The 21,491-nt window shown below is 41.5% G+C and overlaps 1 protein-coding gene across 1 annotated transcript in view; it reads left to right on the forward strand.

Annotated features, from left to right (window-relative positions):
• Nucleotides 1-719: 719 nt before the first annotated feature.
• LOC144681994 (glucose-fructose oxidoreductase domain-containing protein 2-like) overlaps nucleotides 720-21,491 on the forward strand; it is a 48,029-nt gene continuing 27,257 nt past the window's right edge. The window contains exons 1-2 of the mRNA XM_078544200.1: nucleotides 720-856; nucleotides 8,850-9,199. Of these exons, the coding sequence (XP_078400326.1) occupies nucleotides 8,851-9,199 (349 nt within the window). The 5' untranslated portion in view covers nucleotides 720-856; nucleotide 8,850. The remainder of the gene's footprint in view (nucleotides 857-8,849; nucleotides 9,200-21,491) is intronic.

The following is a 21,491-nucleotide window of genomic DNA, read 5'->3' on the forward strand; positions in this document are numbered from 1 at the left end:
GCTGTAAAGTGCCTAGTCGGAAGATGAGGTGCTGTTCCTCTAGTTTGCGTTGGGCTTCACTGGAACAATGCAGCAAGCCAAGGACAGACTTGTGGGCAAGAGAACAGGGTGGAGTGTTAAAATGGCAAGCGACAGGGAGGTTTGGGTCTTTCTTGCGGACAGACCGAAGGTGTTCTGCAAAGCGGTCGCCCAGTTTGCGTTTGGTCTCTCCAATGTAGAGGAGACCGCATTGGGAGCAACGAATGCAGTAGACTAAGTTAGGGGAAATGCAAGTGAAATGCTGCTTCACTTGAAAGGAGTGTTTGGGCCCTTGGACGGTGAGGAGAGAGGAAGTGAAGGGGCAGGTGTTGCATCTTCTGCATGGGCATGGGGAGGTGCCATAGGTGGGGGTTGAGGAGTAGGGGGTGATGGAGGAGTGGACCAGGGTGTCCCGGAGGGAACGATCCCTACGGAATGCCGCCAGGGGGGGTGAAGGGAAGATGTGTTTGGTGGTGGCATCATGCTGGAGTTGGCGGAAATGGCGGAGGATGATCCTTTGAATGTGGAGGCTGGTGGGGTGATAAGTGAGGACAAGGGGGACCCTATCATGTTTCTGGGAGGTTCGTACAGGCATATGCTAATGATGTCTAGGTGGGCGGACCCACTATGCTAATATAAGGTAGTGGGAACGGACAGCTGCTCTGATGACGGCTGATATGCAGAGATGAAGGCGCATGCGCAGTAGTACGACGGCCCGTGGCTGGTTCAGAGTTACGCCTGCGCAGTGCAGTGCGTAGTGTGGAGAGCTGAGGCGCGAGAGCCGGTGTTCAGTTGCTGGAGTGGTCCCGATTGCGGCTTCTCTATGGCAGCAGGAACGGTGAGTTCAGGCTCAGTCACTTTAGGCTGATTTTTTGATGTCCGTGGGTCAGCCGCCATCTGACGGAGCTGAGGGTGTTCCGGGGAATGAGTTCGAGGCAGCGGCTACGACCGCAGTGATTCACCGGCGGCCCATGGTACTGATTGGGTTTGATTGGAAGGCGCTCTTGGTCGGTTTGGATACGTTGAGTGGTGGTGGGCGAGTAAGTAGGCAAGGCCCCACCGTTACCGCGGTGATCGGAACCCGAGAACCCAACCTGTCCGTAACTCCGGGTCGGGTCTGGGGCTCAGGAGCTCAGGAATGCGACTGGGGTCGAGGGGCTGGGATTTTGGGCAGGGTGCTTTGTCGGACACGGACTCGCGTTCATGACCACCTCAGTGATGCTGACACCTTAGAGGTAGCGCTCGAGCTGTGGAGTTGGAGGATCAGAAATAATTTCAATCCAGACTAGCGGCTAGATTCTTATTGTCACTGTTGCTTTCAGGAATGGGAGTTTTAATCTCACTTGCCGAGGAAGACCTGCTTGTGCGTTCAGGAATGAGCTGTTGGTGTGACTTGGTTAGTGTGTAATACCCTGGTAGGGACTTTTTGTTTTATTAATAATTGGGCAAGATTCAGGAACTTCGCAGAATCGGAAACTTGAGCAATCTAGTCTAAGTGCAAATTGTGGGAAGAGTGGTTTTGTGGTGCTTCTCAGGAATACATTTACGTGCAGAGTAGTAAAGTTATAATTTTTTCATGATTTCCATCACGAGGTGTTCTTATCACAGCTAACCATCTAGGATGGTTGCCCGACTGTATTTTATTCTTTGGTATGTTTAGGTTAATTGAGAGTTGCCTGTTGTAGGGTGTGGAAGATCATAGCTGTGCTGCTGTAAATGTTTTTGTAGGGGACAGAATGTTTTGCTTGTGCAGGTCCTTGCAACTCAGTGTGACATTTTTTATTTTATAATGAAGGCGCTGAAGTAACCTTTCTAATCGCATAAATCAGTTAACTTAAGTAATGCTGGATGTAAAATGACATGAGTGATGAAATTTATCAGTTATTACCGTTACAGTACCTTTTTTTCAGAAGTACCAATGGCTTATAAGCCTAATTTTACTTTTCTTTCTTGCACATACCTATTTCTCCTTCCCCATCATTGGTTAGTTGGTGTTCCTATTACCTACAATTATTAATTCTAAGCATAATGCACTACTGATGGGTCTGATGAAACATTAATAGTTAGCTGAGTTAATTCACCTTAGTCAGAATGGTAATGTTGCTACAGCTGGTCTCAGTGTCCTTGGGTTTCGGAGAAGAACAATCGGTCACAGTTCCCACTCCTGATTGCTGTCCTCTGATGATTGCTGAAAAATGCTTTTGAATGTTTGTCTGGTGAGGCCAGGATCAGTTGATTCTGTGATGCCTCAGTGGTCAAATAGATGACCAACATTCATTGCCCAGACTAGCAGATGGAGAATGACTTTGGAGAGCTCCTGGAGAGTTGCTCTGGTGGCAAAAGCACAACCAGTGTGAGTTGCTTCCTTTAGGAGAGAAGAACAGCTGAATTGGGAAAATGAATTCTATTTGGGATCCCATTTAAAAAAGATAGCCAGCTATTAAGGTTTTGTGCATTTGTTTCAAATTTTTAAAAAAATACATTTTTTGTTTAATTACAAGATTTTGATACTAGGGAGGAGAGATTGAATGTGTTATTGAGACTAGTGTGAAAGGGAACTGAATCAGCCACTGCGTTATTACCCTGAGTGCATTGTTGGCCGAGTGCATTACATTGTCTGAAGTTTTGTGTATTAAACCCTTCTCCTAGGCTGCGAACACCATAATATGCTGTTTAAATACACAAATGAAGGAAAAAAATGTTTGTGGTGATTTGGTCTTTAGAGTGGTCATAATGAAGAAATCTCTTTTCAGTGCATGCTCTTTGCTCAATGTAGGTATAGAGTAATAAAAACAATAAAGAAAGGGCTGACTACATTTTTATATCGCTTCTCATGACCATTGGATGTCTCAACGCGCTTTAAAAACCAGTGAAGCACTTTTGACGTGTAGTTACTGTCGTAATGTAGAAAGAGGCATACAATGTTGCAGAGATTAGTGGTTGGCATCGAAGATTAAGAAAATTTGGATGGCTTAAAAAAAATGGAGAGAGAAAATGGATTGAAATAAACTAGCAAGAAATACAAAAACAGACAGCAAGGGCTTCTACTCAAAAAAATAAAAAGGAAGACAGTAGTTAAAGTAAAAATTGCTCCCTTACTGAATGAAACAAGGAAATGGCAGAGACTTTGAACAAATATTTTGTATCTGTCTTCACAGTGGAGGATACTAAAAGCATCCCAATAATAGTAGAAAATCCAGGGCAAAAGGGAACCTATAAAACAGTCACTATCATGAGAGAAAATGTACTAGGAAAGCTAATGGGACTGAAAGCTTACAAGTCCCCTAGACCTGATGGCCTGTGTCCTCGTGTCTTAACAGAAGTGGTAGCAGAGGTAGTGAATATGGATTCATTGTAATCTTCTAAAATTCCCTAGATTCTGGAAATGTCCCTGTGGATTGAAAAACTGCAAATGTACACCCCGGATCAAGAAAGGAGGGAGACAAAGCAGGAAACTAAAAGCAAGTTAGTCTAACATATGTCACTGGGAAAATGCTTCCTTAGTAATGGAGTCCAGCAGTAGCAGGCCATTTAGAAAATCATAATGCAATCAGGCAGAGTCAGCATGGTTTTGTGAAAGGTAAATTGTATTTGACAATTTTCTTAAGAGTTCTTTTGAGGAGGCAACATGCAGGGTGGATGTCAAGGAGCCAGTAGTTGTGGTGTATTTGGATTTCCAAAAGACATTTGATAAGATGCCACATAAAAGGTTACTGCACAAGGGGCAAGCCCATGGTATTGGGGGTAATATTTTGGAAAGAGGATTGGCTAACTGACATGAAACAGAGTTGAGATAAATGGGTAATTTCAGGTTCGCAAACTGTAGCTGGTGGGATGCCACAGGGATCACTGCTGGGGGCTCAACTATTTACGACCTATATTAATGACTGGGAGGATGGATTTGCTGATGATAGAAAAGTTAATGTAAGAGCAAGTTGTGAGGAGGACAAGAGCTTGCAAATGGATCTAGATAGGTTAATTGACTGGGCAAAACTTTGACAGATGGAATATAACGTGGGAAAATGTGTGGTTATCCACTTTGGTAGGGAGAATGGAAGAGCAGAATTTTATTTAAATGGAGGGAGACTACAGAATGCTGCAGTACAGAGGTATATGGGTGACCTCATACACAACACACAAAGTTAACATGCAGGTCCAGCAAATAATTAGGAAGGCAAATGGAATGTTAGCCTTTATTGCAAGAGGGCTGGGAAGGCCATAGGTATTATGGGATATAGGGCAATGATGGAGATAGGTCAAAGATCAGTCATGATGCTGAATGATAGCTAAATGGACTACTCCTGTTCCTATGTTTCACTGGCCATTTTTGCTGACCTATATTAGCTTATGGTCCTGTAACACTTTTTTTCATCCTTATTTCAAATCCCTCCATGCTCTGCCCTGCCTAACTCTCTGACCTCCTCTTGTCTGACAACAACCCTTGGGGAATGTGCACCCCTCTAATTCTACAACCATTATTTTATTTGCTCCACTACTAGCGTTTGTTCCTTTAGCTGCCTGGTCTCTAGTCTTTGACATTCTTTCCCTAAGCCTCTGCCTTTTTACCCCTCTCCTCTAAGATATTCCTAAAAATCTGCTACCTCTTTGACCAACTTTGGCCACCTGTCTGTGTTATGTGTCTCTGTGTCAAATTTTGTTTGTTAGCATTCCCATGATACACCTTGGAACATTTTACTTCAGTTGTCTTCACTATTTTTAAAGCAAGTGCCATCTTAGTTAAAAAAAACCTGCAGTGTGAGAGCCACATCGACTAATAAATTATCATTGCTTACTACTCCAGTAACTCACTTGGGCCAAAAAAATACACAACACCAATGATTGAATACTCTGCTAGTTCTATGGTGGTTGCTATAGTAATATAACTGTTACTATACAGCGCACATACTTGGATGTACTTATTGGCACACATTGTACCATGTGGTCAATGTGACATGTAAAGAAAGCTGACTTTTGATAGGCTCAGTACACATTTTTAATGTTAAAAATAAAATAAATAGGAATATAATGCTGGATTGGGCTCCAGCTCGCCATGGCCCTCTGAGGATAAAGTGGTTACTGAAAATGGATGGAAGGAGTTAGAGAGCTGCACTTAGTGTCGCTGGGAGCTGCCAATGGCTTGAGGGCCTTGCAATGAAGAACACTCTTTTACTGCATTAAAGGTGCTATGTAAATGCAAGCTGTGCACATTAAGTGAAATGTCAGCAGTGGCTGATTTAGTGATGAAGCAAATTGTCTAATTTAACTTGTGATGGATTTACAAGTGTTTTTGGTTGAACATCAGATTGCTATAGCTTTTATAATCCACAGCTGGATCGATCAGTGGAATCTCATCCACTTTCTATCAGACAGGCAGGAGCTTAATTTTCATTTGCATAGATTTTAATGTTGTTGTATTTGAAAGGGTATACTCCAAGGAAAACTGTTCACATGGCAATGTTTACATTATCTGTATTTGTAACTCTTTCGAGTACATTCACAGTTCTTGGTTTTCCGGGAGTGGGACATGAACCCACAACCTTCTGATTCAAAGGTGAGGGTGCTATGAACTGAGCCACAGCTGACGCCTCTATCTGTATTTATTGGACAGTGAGCAAGAGTGGGTCGAGTGCACAAAGCTCAAGAAATCCTCTTGCAGGAACATGCCTCCATAATATACAATTATGCTACTGCTATAGCAAGTTAAAACACTTACCCCTTTCTACTATCTGTATTTGTAGTAGAAAGGGGTAAGTGTTTTAACTTGCTATAGCAGTAGCACAATTGTATATTATGGAGGCATGTTCCTGCAAGAGGATTTCTTGAGCTTTGTGCACTCGACCCACTCTTGCTCACTGTCCAGTTTCCTGAAAAATCATGACACTTCCCCAGCTGTTAGCAGCTAGAACATTAGGTTCTGAGTAAAACGCAAGTCGTTAACCATCATTACACACAATTGTAGAAATGGACAATAGTGTGGAAAGAGCAATGAAGAAAGTGATCAGCTATAGATAAGTAGGCAAGTTAAAATCTGACAGCATTTGTAATAAGTGGAGTATTTCAAATTGTAAGGGATATATTCCCATATTTGTGGGAAGGATGACAGTGACTACCTAAGAAAATCAATGAAAAGTAAAAGATTACTTTACCAGCTTTATCTCTAAAACACTGCTAAATTCTAAGACAGTTGAGCTATTTCACCAATATTATGGTGGGTGAGCCAGAACTTCAACATAGGCAAGACTAAAACCATCCTATTTGGCTCCCAGAATTTCTACAGCCAAGCTTCCAGATTTTTTTTTAAAATGTATTCGTTCATCCCATGCATTTATTGCCCATCCCTAACTGTCCTTGAGAAGCTGTCTTCTTGAACCACTGCAGCCCCTGAGTTATAGGAACATTCAAAGTGCTGTTAGGAAAGGAGTTCCAGGAGTTTGACCCAGCAACAACGAAGGAATGCTGATATAGATCCAAAAAAGGATGGTGTATGGCTTGGAGAGGAACTTCCAGGCGGTGGTGTTCCCATGCATCTGCTACCCTTGTCCTTCTAGGTGGTAGATGTCGTAGGTTTGGAAGGTACTGTGGAAGGAGCCTTGGTGGGTTGCTGCAGTGCATCTTATAGATGGTACACACTGCTGCCACTATGTGTCAGTGGTAGAGGGAAGGAATGTTGAAGGTGATGGATGGGGTGCCAATCAAGTGGGTTGCTTTGTCCTAGATGGTGTCAAGCTTCTTGAGTGCTGTTGGAGCTGCAATTATCCAGCCAGACAAGTAGGGGGAGTTTTCCATCACACTCCTGACTTGTGCCTTGTAGATGGTGGACAGGCTTTGGGGAGTCAGGAAGTGAGTTACTTACCGCAGGATTCATAGCCTCTGCTCTTTTGTCCATGTTTGAACCGAGGCTGTAATGAGGCAGGAGCTGAGTGACTCTGGCAGAGCCCACACTTGTGTCAGTGAGTAGGCACCACTCAATGGCACTGTCAATGAAACCTTGCATCACTTTGTTGCTGATTGAGACTAGACTGTTAAGTTGGCAATTGGCCCGGTTAGATTTGTCTTGGTCTTTGTGGGCAGGACATATCTGGGCAATTTTCCACATTGTCAGGTAGATGCCAGTGTTGGAGTTGTACTGGGTCAGTTTGACTCGGGGTGCGGCTGGTTCTGGAGCACAAGTCTCCAGTACTGTTGCCAGAATGTTGTCAGGGCCCATAGCCTTTGCAGTATCCAGTGCCTTCAGTCTTTCTTGATATCATGTGGAGTCAATTAAATTGGCTGAAAACTGGCATCTGTGATGCTGGGTACTTCATGAGGTCCACCTTTTCACCCAGTTGCTGGCTCAGACTTAACCTGATGTGCAACTTAATCTTTTTAACCTTTTTTTCTATTTGTTCTTTAATATGGGTGACCCTGGTAATGCAGTATTTATTCCTTGTCTCTTTGTCCTGAGGGCATCAAGTAAAGCATGTAGCGTGGGACTGGTGCCATATGTAGATGCTCTCTCTTCAGTTACCATGCCCTAAGAGGGTGATGGCACGGACGTCCATGTAGACTAGACTAGATGCAAATGGTAGATTATATTCCCTGAAGGACATTGGTGTATCAGTTGGTTTTTTACATCAATAAGACAGCTTTATGGTCAACGATTTGCCAGATTTATTGCATTCAGTTTCAAAGTTTGCCATGGTTTAATTTGAACACATGGGGCACTTGTCCAGTACCAGAACACTTGATGCTTTTACCCTAACCTTGACTTCAGACCCAACATCCTATTCTTCAGAAAGGCTGTCTGTTTCCACCTGTGTAACATCACTCGCCTCCACCCGTGCCTTACCATGACTGAAATCCACATACGTGCTTCTTCTCGGGTTCTGGCTCAGTTAAGCCCAACACACCCTGGCATTGATCCCATCCAAAAAGCTATAGTACATATCCTGTCCTGTACTAAACCCGCCTTGCCTGTCTCCTCGCCCACTGGCATCCCATCATGCAAAGTCAAAATTTTAATAAATTTAAATTCTTTCACCCTACTCTGCAGCTCCCTAGTGAACTGTTTTTTTTTTGTCCTTCCTGAAAAGTTCCTGGTCAATATGGCAGGGAAATAACTAGGTCTGCTGATTGCCCTGATGGGTGAACTGGCCAATATGATGCATGTGAGCAACTTTTGGAAATAGTCTTGTTGCTTCTCACCATCTCTGTACTGGTGTATCCAAAGTGGGAAGTTCTAGATGATCTAAGACGTAATCTTGATTCATGGTGCAGTTAACACATAGCAAAGCTTTACAGAAAACTGGAGTAGAACTGTCATCAGACATCAGAATCTCTGTAGCCCATAAAGATAGGTTTGAACATTTGTAAGCAGAGGTGAGACTCAATGCCAACTATTCATTTCTAACATATTTTACCATTTTCCACCCTGTTGTCAGTGATGATGTCAGCTGCCATGGATCCTTCCCAAGGTTGAGTTAAGTTAACCACAAGGTTCAAAACTAGCAGCTAGTCATAAGGAAGAAAATTATTTAAGAAAATGTCTTCCTGCACCATGCTTTGGAGATACTTTTCAATATGGGATCTTAGTGCAATTTCTTTGGCAAAGTGGAGGGACTGTCATTCTTGGGCTGCCCAGATCTGCATTGCACAAATGTCTGGGAGCAGGTCTCTTGCCTGTAATTTGTGCATGGCCTAGATGTGTGTGTTTTTTTAAACTAAACCCTGATGATCAGTGTTTAATGACCTATCTTTTGAACCTATTTCTTGAGTTCAGATGTGAAGTAATTTTAGTCTGTGTTTTAGGAAGTGACTTCACCTTACAGCCCTGTTTATTTTTCTCTTTACAGCATGTACAGAATTACAGCCTGCTCTAAATCTGGAGAGGTGATCTGCTTCCACTTTCCTATGAAACTTTGTTGCCATAGAAACAAACAGAGTGGAAAAATGCTCCCAGGGGTCGGTGTGTTTGGGACAGGCACCACTGCACGGGTTTTGGTGCCACTGTTGCGTGCTGAAGGCTTTACCATTGAGGCACTCTGGGGAAGAACGGAAGAAGAGGCCAAGCAGCTGGCAGAGGAAATGAACATTTCATTCTACACAAGCCGGACTGATGATGTTTTGCTCCACCAGGATGTGGATCTTATCTGCATCAATATTCCTCCCCCTCTCACATGCCAGATTGCTGCTAAAGCGTTAGGTACAGTATTTCCTTTCTCTGATTACTATAAGCAGGATCCTGATGTCTTATGATGCTATCTTGAGATTTTAAAGACTCCTCACTAAAGAACTCTTCTGTGTATGCTAATTATGTGAATAAAGCAGTGAGTTGAAATGTTAATAAAGAGCTAAATTTTAAAAACGCTATGTTTCTTTAGGAATTGAGGCTCCTTTTCTGATCAGAAAATGGTGGGCTGGTGGCAAGTTGTCTGCTCCTGTGTTGCTGGCAAGATCACCTTAGTAAAACGAACCGTTCATTGTCCCATCCTCTGTGGTAACATGATTGGCCTGTACAACCTGACAACCTATTGTGAAAGCGGAGTCCATCTGCTTTTTTTGTGACACTGATTTTTTTGAACTTCAGTACAAATTAAATCTCAGGTTCAAATGTTTCAGATAATTCTGATACACATTAAAGGTAACTTTATAACTTGTATTAACTTTATTGATCATAACGACGTTGCAGATGTAACCTTTTGCTATAAGGCTGTTAGAATATTCTTATCAACAGATGAATGCAACTACATTAGGCTAGCTAATTTTTTTTATTTCTGTATTGCATCAATTTTTAAATCTTGATATAAATTTTCCTTGATTGCAAAAAGCCCATTGCACACAGTCACTGTGGTTTTTAAAAAATTATTTTCCTAGGATGTAATGCAGTCAATGTCATCTTTCTGTTAACAGCAGCAAAAAAAAAATCAATTGGCCAGTGAAGTTTTTTTATGGGTGGCCAGCTTCCCAACTGGTGAACAATGAACTGTAGAACACAATGAACTGTAGAACATCGGCACGGAACCTTGTAAAATTGACTGTCAAATATTAAATTAGGCAAACTATGCAGGAACTGTCTGAACTGATAGAAACAGTAACATTTTTCCTCTACTAAATCTGCTTTATTGCAAAGCTAAGCTACAAATGTGAACAATATTTCTACCAGACAGACAGAAAGCTAATTTGGTGAACACGTTTCTATTGTAAAGGTTCCACACTTAATTTTCAACTGAGGACCGTTCATTTGTTAGGGTTGCTAGTTATATGTAGCAGCTTAGGATTTATTTAAATCCATTGTAGTTCCTGGCATTGTTCAGTTCCCCTGTGTAAAGAGATCACAGGAAGATTGACCTTTCACATGTGCAAAAGAATATACTTGCCTCCTGATAGCTTCAACCAGTTGTATGGACATTTTAGACTGGAAGCAAATTCTTCTAAGCTGTGTAGTGGAGGAAACCTTTGCTCCAAAGAGCTTCCTGGAAATTCATCATCTTGTGTGTAGACAGCATTGTTATGAATGACCACCTGGATGAGGTACCAGAGAGCTATGAAACTGTACCTCCAGCATGAATTGCCAATTGAGGAGATGAAGGAAGGGGAAGAGAGAAACAGTCATATTCTCTGTTCTCTTCTGAGAGTTCCCCTACTAGTATTACTAATTTCTGTAATAAATAAAATTATATACCAAACCTCCACTACTATAAGATAAAAGTTTAGATCAGCGTAACATGATACTAGAATATGTACATTATGTAAATAGGGGAAGTTGTTGGATATGATTTTTCTACTTCTGAAAACTTGTATTGTTTGAGTTATGCAAACTTCTGGAATAAACATCATATTCAATAACTTCCTGTGCAATGTCCTTTGAGGATAAGTCCATTGCTTTCCTTAAATGAGAGGCTGATATATTTCTGTAGACTTTTGGCTTGTAAAGACAATACAGATGAAATTTTTGGGGTGGGTCTTTGAGCTAAGTGTTGTGGATTCAAAGACATATTGTAGAATATCTGTACTTCACTGATTTCCCAGGCAAAGATAAATTACCTTGTTTCTTTGGCAACCAGTTGCACTGAGTTTATTGCTAAACTGAGGAAATAGCCAGACAGGAAGCTGGAGCAGTAGGCATACCCTGAACATAAGTGCACTGTGATCATGTGTAAACATGTTATCTTTATGCATACTGCAGCATTAAAAACACACTGGGGATTTTGGATATTTTAAAGTCTGATTGTGGTAATTGTGTAGATGACTCCAGTAAATGAATAGATTCTTTTGTAATTTAGATCCTTTGTTTTTTCCCTTCTGACACTGCTAAATGAATTCAATCTGTAAATACCTTTTACGATAAGTATTCAACCACAGTGGTTATACTTTCAAATTTTGAGGTTGTCAAGAATGGACCATAATTTTCTGTCAAAATAATGGTGGGACTGAGAGCATTTGCTATTATTTATGTGCCAATGCTGCAGCAACTTCAGACAAGGGCAGATGCTTGGTTAAACAGGGAAATCCAAGATGTGTTGTTCCGCTATTAACATCACGAAAATGGCATTTTGCTGCCTGCCTCATGATTGAAATCCATTTAGTGGCATGAAGTTGCTGTATTTGCATGGTAGATACAAACTAACCTTTCCACAGAAGTTCTTGTCCATTTAAGTCTAAGCACCTATAATAATGTGACAAATGTTAATTACTATCAAACAATTTATGTGGGATCTCATTCCTTTGGGTTTCATTTGTTATAGATTTTAAAAATGTAAAATTAAGTTTTTAATTTTCCTTTTTGTCTTTTTCTTCTCTCAACCCAATATTTATTTTCGCATCATTTCTCTTTCTGTACCAGATTTGACAGTGAATTCGCCCACTCTATTTTACACATTCTACTCCGTCTTTGTGTTACTAGTTTCATGGTTCTTCAATCTGATTGGTTAAGGAGATATATAATTGCTTGCCCAGGTTCCCAGGTTCATGGTTTCCCTAGCTACATTATCAGCTCCTCCCTTAAACTTTCTGAGCAAAATATCATTGAGGTTAAATGGATAAGCCTAACGATGGTTACTATTCATGGCCCTGCTCTGGCAGATATTGCAGACAATTCTTTATCTTAGCATCCACAGAAATATTTCTTTAATTTATGACTTATGTCTAACTTCTGCTCTTTTCTGAACAGCAAGTTTTTGCCTCTGCTTTTGTTTTGAATATGGAGTCTAGCATTTGCCTGATTTTATAACTAAAATGTTTGTGCGTGTATTTAAGTGAATGCTTGAAATCTCTCCTGGTCCCACAGTTCCTACAGGCAGCATTGAGACAAGCTCTATATTAATGTGATCAGACCCAATCTCACCGACTGGCAGGCAGAAAAAAACATTAGAAATTGCCAATGGTGTAAAGTGCTTGAGATTGACCCATTTTGATTTGTTTGTACACATAAAACATGTTTCTCTGCAGTTAAATTAGGGTTGAGCAACAATACTTTTCAACTCTAGAACATTAATGTTTAAGAAATTAACATTTAAAAGTCTTGTGTTTTCATGTTTAGCTCAGGGTCTGGAATGTCATTTCTCATGTCAGCTGTACTCCTACTGCAACTTAAAGACAGAAGCCATTTGCCCATTGCTGTTAAACAACAAATTCACTGAAGTGAAATATGTTGTGACTGATGAGATTAAAATGCTGCATGCTTTTTACCAATGTTGAAAGATGCAACCCTAGTAGAAATAATTGTAATATTATTTATCTACTACTTTATAATACTTAGGGTTACAATTAAAGTTCATGAAACAATGACTTCTGAATAATTTTTTTTATTCATTCACTGGATGTGGGCTTCACTGGCTGGGCCAGCATTTACTGCCCATCTATAGTTTCCCTTGAGAAGGTGGTGGTGAGCTGCCTTCTTGAACCACTGCAGTCCCTGTGCTGTAGGTACACCCACAGTGCTGTTAGGAAGGGAGTTCCAGGATTTTGACCCAGCGACAGTGAAGGAACGGCAATATATTTCCAAGTCAGGATGGTGAGTGACTTGGACGGGAACTTCTAGGTAGTGGTGTTCCCATCTATCTGCTGCCCTTGTCCTTCTAGATGGTAGTGGCTGTGGGTTTGGAAGGTGCTGTCTAAGGAGCCTTGGTGAATTCCTGCAGTGCATCTTGTAGATGATGTACACTGCTGCCACTGTATGTCAGTGGTGGAGGGAATGAATGAATGTTTGTGGATGTTGTGCCAATCAAGTGGGTGCTTTGTCCTGGACAGTGTCAAGCTCCTTGAGTGTTGTGGGAGCTGCACTCATCCAGGCAAGTAGAGAGTATCCCATCACACTTCTGACTTGTGCCTTGTAGATGGTGGGCAGGCCTTGAGGAGTCAGGAGGTGAGTTGCAGGATTCCTTGTCTCTGACCTGCTCTTGTAGCCACAGTATTTATAATGGTAACCCCCAGGATAGTGGGGGATTCAGTGATGGTAATGCCTCTGACCGTCAAGGGGTGATGGTTAGATTCTCTCTTGTTGGAGATGGTCATTGCCTGGCACTCGTGTGGTGCGAGTGTTACTTGCCAGTTGTCAGCCCAAACTGGGATTTGGACATGGACTGCTTCAGTATGTATATGAATTTATTTTTTGCTAAAGATATTATGCTTAATATGCAAGCAGTTTATTGTTCTATTCCATTCCCAAAGCATTCACAGTTAATATTTTTTTTGAAGCTTTTACCATAATAGCACTGTATCCAGCAGTTTCTCACTATCTGGTCTCCAGTGACCAGCACGTTGAATAGGTTGTCACGTTCTGCATCTGCCTGACTGTGGTTAGACCTATGAAATCTGCATCAGTGTTTCTTACATGTTATGTTTCGGCATTGGTCCAGTTCATTGATGCAGAGAAAAAAGTTAGCTCAATATTGTTATTTTAAAGCTATGACTTTAAAACGTCAGGAAAGATGGGTTTTTTGTTTCTCATGTCAGTCAATATTTCTAGTGATTTCGCTTTCAGAATTGTGATAAATGTTTTTAGCTTTATGTACTAATTAAATGAAAGAAAATGGCAGCCAAAAACCAATGTGAATAAACTATTTAATCGTGTTTTTTATGGAAATTATTGGTTTTAGATTGCTGAGTTTGAAAAAAGGCACATTTAGGTGATTTTTGTGGTTCATTGTTTATTACTGTTTAATGAATCAAATTAACTTTTGATTTCTTTAGCTTAAATATCAAGTTCAGTTGAGTAAATGCAACCAACATGGTTAACTTAAGTTTAAAAGTCTTGCATCTAGCCCTCACCTATAAGCTCTCATCCGTCAATATATTGCACCGCAAAACAACCATGCACAGTGATGCAGCTGTCATGTGGCACTTTTAAAGTGGGATACTTTCGAGGCGTGACTTTACCTTCATGTTCTACAGATGCATCTGCGGCAGGTGGATTGGTGGGGGCAGGGTCAAGTGGGTTTTTCCCTCTTGGGTCCTTCATCACCTAATGCAGGCCCAATCTGGCTGTAGTTGCTGGAGGCCAATCATCTCAGCCCCAAGACATTGCTGCAGGGTAGAGTCCTAGGCCCAACCATCTTCAGCTGCTTCAACAATGACCTTCCCTCCATTATTAGATCAGAAGTGGGGATGTTCATCATTTTACATCCAGTTTGAAAGGGAGAAGAGTGGGTCTAAGACTAATATTTTAAACTTAAATAAGGGCAACTATGTGGACATGAAAGCTGAGGTAGCTGAAGTGAACTGGGATACTAGGCTAGGGGATAGATCAGTAGAGAAGCAGTGGCACACATTTATGGGACATTTCAGAATACTCAGAATAGGTATATTCCTACTATAAAGAAAAATTCTAAGGAGAGGACCCACCATCCGTGGATAACTAAAGAAGTTAAGGAAAGCATCAAACTTAAGGAAAAAGCATATGACCGCACAAAGATGAGCGGCAGGTCAGAATATAAAGAATGGCAGAGAATGAGGCAGTGGTGAAATCGGGCAACGTTACAAAGGTGATGGTGTGGCGATGTGGTTAAAAGCTCATGTCAGGGTCAAATATGACACTGAGATTTGAACAGTCTAAGACAGTTCAGAGCATGCAGCAAAGACAATGGTTTCAGTCTTTGCCACTATTGGAGGAAATTTCTGCTCATTCAGTACTGGCTGGTGGACAAGTACTCTGCTAATTTAGAGACAGTGGTGGGTTTGCGTGAGGTAATAGGTAAAGCTGGGTGCCAGTTTACATGTGAAAACTGTCATTGTGTTTTCGGATGATGCCGCCAAGGGACAGCATGTAGATAAGCAATAGGAGGGGGCTAGGGATAGATCCTTCAGGACACCAGAGGTATCTGTAGGTGAATGGAAACAGAAAGCATTGATGGCAGTTTTCTGGCTAGGATTAAATAGATGAGAATGAAACCAGCTGAGTGCAGTCCCACCCAGCTGGGTGACAACACCGAGAGGCACTGGAGGAGGATGCTGTGATCAACTGTGTCAGAGGCTGCAGACAAGCCATGAAGGGCAAGGAGGGATAGTTTGAATTAATTGCAGTCACGTGGGCTGTCATTTGTACTGTCAGAGGTGGAAATCTGGGGGGTGGGGAGGATTCAAACATGGAGTTCTGGGAAAGATGGGCATGAATTTAGGAGACAGTAACATGTTTAAGAATTTTGGAGAGGAAGAGTGGTTGGGGAAGGGGCAGTAGTTTGCAAGCGTGGGTGGATTAAGGGTCTTTTATTCGAGGAGAGAGGTGATGACTGCAGATTTGAAAGGGAGAAGGACAGAACCTGAGGAAAGAGAACCATTAGCAATGTCAGCTAGCATGGGAGCCAGGAAGAGCAGTTTGAGTTGTTAGTAGTTTCGTGGCAATAAAGAGAGCAGAAGGTGGGTCTGTTGGACAAGCTAAGTGAGAGAGGCATATGGGGAAATGGGAGGGAAGCTAGAGAAAGGTACAAGTTCAGGGTAGGTCTGTGAGGGGAATTTCGGAGGATGTTCGGCCTGGTGGACTGGGAAAGGGAGAGAAGTGACAATGGCAGTTGATCGGATGGTCTCAATTTCTGTGCCCCAAGAAATCCATGAGCTCCTTGCAACATTTTATTGGTGAGGGTGGACAAGGCAGGGCAAAAGGGTTTAAAAAGACATCTTGCAGTAGAGAAAAGAAGCCAGACATTACTTTTGCAGACAAGGGCAGAACTTGTCAGTGCTTTGTGGTCCATCCAAAACTAGCAGTGTATCAATTGTCTGATATATCCATTCCAATATGCATCCCTTGGACTTAAAGGAGTGGAGATGAGGTCTGTACTGGGAGAATGACAAAGGTGAGAGAGAGTAATGGTTTTCATGAGGATAAAGACATCAAAGGTGAAGCGAGAGGGTGGCTGAGCAGATCAGCTGCAGAAATGTTGTGGCAAGCAAGAAGGCCAAAGGCTAGAAGATTGGGATTTTGAATGAAGTTTTAAGTGAATTGGGAGACTTTTTCCAGGTCGGGTATAGAAGGAAATGTTAATTTGTTGCTGTTTCTAAGCAAGTTTTTCATTGGCTAATCAAAGCTCATTCAACTTGTACACTGCCTCTATTTTCCACTTTCTTGTTGAACTAAGAAACATTTGGATATCAGTAAGCCAGAATGCATCCATTAAGTTGCCATTTAAACTTTTCATTTTAGAAAATTGCATTTGTGTAGCTATGTTTGACATGATGATGCATCTCAGAACACCTTGGGGGCAAAAAAAGGAAGGTGGAGAGAGCGGTGGAATTGCAGGGTTTTGGTAATGTGGGGAGAAAAGTAACAAGGCAGAGGGGTTTAGGATTGAAGTTTCAGAACTGAATGTAGGCCTTAACCTGCATGAATATAGAAATGAGAGAGAATCTAAAGAAGGCCTGAATCAGAACAACAAGAGGCAAGTATTGGCATTGGGGGCCGGTGGAAGTGGAGAGAAACAAAATTATACAGGGATTTGTAAAACAAAATAAGGATTTTCAATTGAATCTCTTGGAAGATAGGGAGCAAATGAAGGCTTACAAGTGCAGGTGTAATTGAGGGGCAGAGTTAACTTGGGTAGGGATGCAAGTGGCCATGTTTTGGGTGAAGTTCAGAGGCTGATGAGGAAACAATGGAAAAGTTGAGCCAGGAGTTGAGAAATGTGTGGGTGAGGGTTTCAGCACTGGGGGAAGGTGATACTGCAGCAGAGTGGTATCTGTGATGAAGAGGATTTTGAGTTTGGTTTAGGTTAAGGAGGATACTGAATAATGCAACATCAGCCTCAGCCTGATCAAGCAATAAGTGAAAGGGAATTGAAGGTTTGGGTGTGGAATTCTTGGTGGCAGCCATGCATTATGGAGTCAGTCTTGCTGCTAAGTTGGGAAAAAAATTATCTTGTACCTTATTTGCAAATAAGGAGTGACCTTTGTAAATATTTAAACTTTGCTTTAATAAAAAGGAGCAGTTAATATTGGATGTTAAATTTTAACATTTTATTTACAGAAAGATTTTCTCATCAATCATGAATGTTAGGAAACCATACAGCATTCCACATTTCCTAATATTTGTGTTAAGTGTCTAATTTTAAAGTCTCCTTGTATTTTTGTGGATTGACAGGATTTAATAGTTCTTAAAATTAAACCATTTCCTAAATAATTTGAATTGGTATTGCTGTTTGGGCTTTACTTGCAATATTAAAGTAAAATTTTAAAATAAATGGTTACGATAATCCAGAAGAAAAGTAATTTTTTTTATAAAAGCACTGTCACTCTTATATACTTTTTTTATTTCATTGTTGGCAAAGGAGAGTGAGACTAATGGTTTGAACTATGCATAGTAGCACTGTCAATCTTTATTGATGCATTATGGAGGTAGACACGGAGAGAAAATAATGAAAAAGAACCTCTAAGCACATTACTGATTTAAGTCCTTTGATATCACTTGGATTCTTCTAATCCATGCCTTATGTGTTTCCAGGGTGCATGATATCTATAGATATACGTATGAGAGATATGGTAGCACAGTGGCTATGTTACTGGACTGGATGATCCAGAGACATGAGTTTGATCAGTTAAATAATTAAATTAAATCTGGAATTTAAAAAAACTGTTATAAGTAACAGTGACCATAAGACTACTGGATTGTCATAAAACCCATCTGATTCACTAATTACCTTTAGAGAAGGAAATCTGCCATCCTTGCCTGGTCTGGCATATCAGTGACTCCAGATCCACAGCAATATTGTTGACTCATAAATGCCCTCTGAAAGATTATTCAAGAAGTTGGCTCACCACCATCTTCTCAAAATTAGGGATTGGCAATAAATGCTGTCCTTGCCAGTTCCATCCTTGATTGAACAAAAGAAGTATTATTTCATATGTTATAGCCATAGAACCATAAAACACAACAGCACAGAAAGCAGCCCATTCGGCCCTTCTAGTCTGTGCCGAAATATTATTCCGCTAGTCCCATTGACCTGCACCTAGTCCATAACCCTCCAGACCTCTCCCATCCATGTATCTATCCAATTTATTCTTAAAACTTAAGAGTGAGCCCGCATTTACTACGTCAGATGGTAGTTCGTTCCACACTCTCGCCACTCTCTGAGTGAAGAAGTTCCCCCTAATGTTCCCCCTAAACCTTTCCCCTTTCACCCTAAAGCCATGTCCTCTCGTGTTTAACTCTCCTAATCTAAGTGGAAAGAGCCTACTCGCATTTACTCTGTCTATACCCCTCATAATTTTGTAAACTTATATCAAATCTCCCCTCATCCTTCTATGCTCCAAGGAATAAAGTCCTAACCTGTTTAATCTTTTCCTGTAACTCAACTCCTTAAAACCCGGCAACATCCTAGTAAATCTTCTCTGCACTCTCTCGATCTTACTGGTATCCTTCCTGTAGTTAGGCGACCAGAACTGCACACAATACTCCAAAGTTGGCCTCACCAATGTCTTAAACAACCTCACCATAACATCCCAACTCCTATACTCAATACTTTGATTTATGAAGGCCAATATGCCAAAAGCTTTCTTTACAACCCTGTCTACCTGTGACGCCACTTTCAGGGAATTATGTATCTGAACTCCCAGATCCCTTTGTTCCTCCGCACTCCTCAGTGCCCTACCATTTACTGTGTATGTCCTACCTTGTTTTGTCCTTCCAAAATGCAACACCTCACACTTTTACGCATTAAATTCCATCTGCCATTTTCTGGCCCATTTTTCCAGTTGGTCCAGATTCCTCTGCAAGCTTTGAAAGCCTTCCTCGCTGTCCACAACACCTCCAATCTTAGTGTCATCAGCAAACTTGCTGATCCAATTTACCACATTATCATCCAAATCATTGATATAGACAACAAACAACAATGGTCCCAGTACAGATCCCTGAGGCACACCACTAGTCACAGACCTCCAGTCTGAGAAGCAATCATCCACTACCGCTCTCTGTCTTCTCCCACACAGCCAATTTCGAATCCAGTTTACAACCTCTCCATGGATACCAAGTGTCTGAACCTTCTGAACTAACCTCCCATGTGGGTGGGACCTTGTCAAAGGCCTTACTAAAGTCGATGTAGACAACATCCACAGCCTTTCCTTCATCTACTTTCTTGGTAACCTCCTCGAAAAACTCTACAAGGTTCTTTAAACACGACCTACCACGCACAAAGCCATGCTGACTATCCTTAATCAGCCCTTGGCTGTCCAAATAATTATATATCCGATCTCTCAGAACACCTTCCAATAATTTACCTATCACTAACGTCAGGCTCACTGGCCTGTAATTACCTGGTTTACTTTTGGAGCCTTTTTTAAACAATGGAACAACATGTTTGAACATATTTAAATCAGGCTAATCAAATTAAATTTTGATCCCAAAATCCAATTCAAGCTTTTCACAAATAGGCCACAACTCCTGATTCCCTGCATCAACAAAGCCTGTCATTGAGGAGAACAGTTGCAACTAAGTCCTCACTTTTTCCTCTGCTTGAGGTGCAGGCACCTGGGCTTTGCATGGTATCTTCCTATAGCACCGCAGCTGAGATTGGCAACTGATTACTGGATGGATCCTTCAATGAAGTAGCATACTGTACTTTCATATGTCACTTAAGTAGTTTGGATAATGGGAGACCAAAGTCAGTGCACCAACTTTTCATATTTACATTGCTAAAATTGGTTCTTATCCCATTGGTGGATTCATAGATCTATGAAAATGTGGTCTCCTGTCAGAATTAGAGAGCTTCTTTTAGCCAAGTTAATATGGGCAGACAGTATGTTGATGTCCTGATTCAAACTATAGAAGTGGCAAATGTAAAAGTTCCTTAGCATGTTGTATGACTGTACCATTTATGGTTAACTTTTAAATCAGTGATGATCTGGCTTAATGTAAATATATAACTGATTTTGTAATTGGAGGTCAGTATCTACAGTGCTGCATTGAAATCATTGAAGTTGCTGCACATCCCTCCCTTCCAGTAGTCCACCTGTCAAACTTCCTTTAATGTTCCTCCTTTCCCTGAACTCACATTTTTCTCTAGGTTCTCTCCTATCTCCTCTTATGCCCTTGCTGAGCTCATCTTGTTCATGAGACCGATCTTCTGTTCCCTTGATCTCATTCCCACTAAACTGCTTATCATGCAACCTCCCTCCTGGCCCCCATCCATGCTAGCTGATATTGTAAGTGGCTCTTTCTCTTCAGGTGTAGTCTCTCTTCTTTAAATCTGTTGTCATCAAAAAACCGACACTTGACACTCCATCCTTGGAAACTGCCAACTGACCTCTAACCTGCCATTCCTCTCCCCAGTCCTCAAACGTGTTGTCGCCTTCCATATCCATTGCCAGACTCCTTGTTTGAATCCCTGGAAACAGGTTTCCACCCTGTTAAAGTATCAAAACGGCTTTTTATCAAAGTCACAAATCACATCCTATGTGACTGTGACAAAGATAAACTTTCCCTCCTCGTCCTTTCTCGACCTGGCTGCAGCCTTTCATGGAGTTGACCACACCATCCTCCTTCAATGCCTCTCCGTGGTCATCCAACTGGGCGGGACTGCTCTCACCTGGTTTCATTCTTACCTATCTAACTGTAGCCAGAGAATCATTTGCAATGGCTTCTCTTCCTGCTCCCGCATTGTTACCTCTGGTGACTCCCAAGGATCAATCCTTGGCCCCCTATTTCTTGTCTACATGCTGCCTCTTGGTGACATAATCCGATGGCATGGTTAGTTTCCACATGTACGCTGATGACTCCTGACTGTACCTCACCATCATCTCTCTCAACTCCAAAGTTGCTAAGCTATCAGACTGCTTATCTGACATCCAGTACTAGGTGAGCAGAAATTTCCTCCAATTAAATATTGAGACGATTGATGCCATTGTTTTTGGTCTCCGCTCCAAACACCATTTCCCCAACTACCAATTCTCTTCCTCTTCCTGGCAACGGTCTGAGATTAAGCCAGTCTGTTCACAAGCTTGGTGTCACATTTAAACCTGAGGTGAGCTTTCAATCTCATATTTGACATCTCTAAGACCACCTTTATCCACCTCTC

The sequence above is a fragment of the Cetorhinus maximus genome, chromosome 6, assembly GCF_964194155.1.
Source record: "Cetorhinus maximus chromosome 6, sCetMax3.hap1.1, whole genome shotgun sequence".
NCBI lineage: Eukaryota > Metazoa > Chordata > Chondrichthyes > Lamniformes > Cetorhinidae > Cetorhinus > Cetorhinus maximus.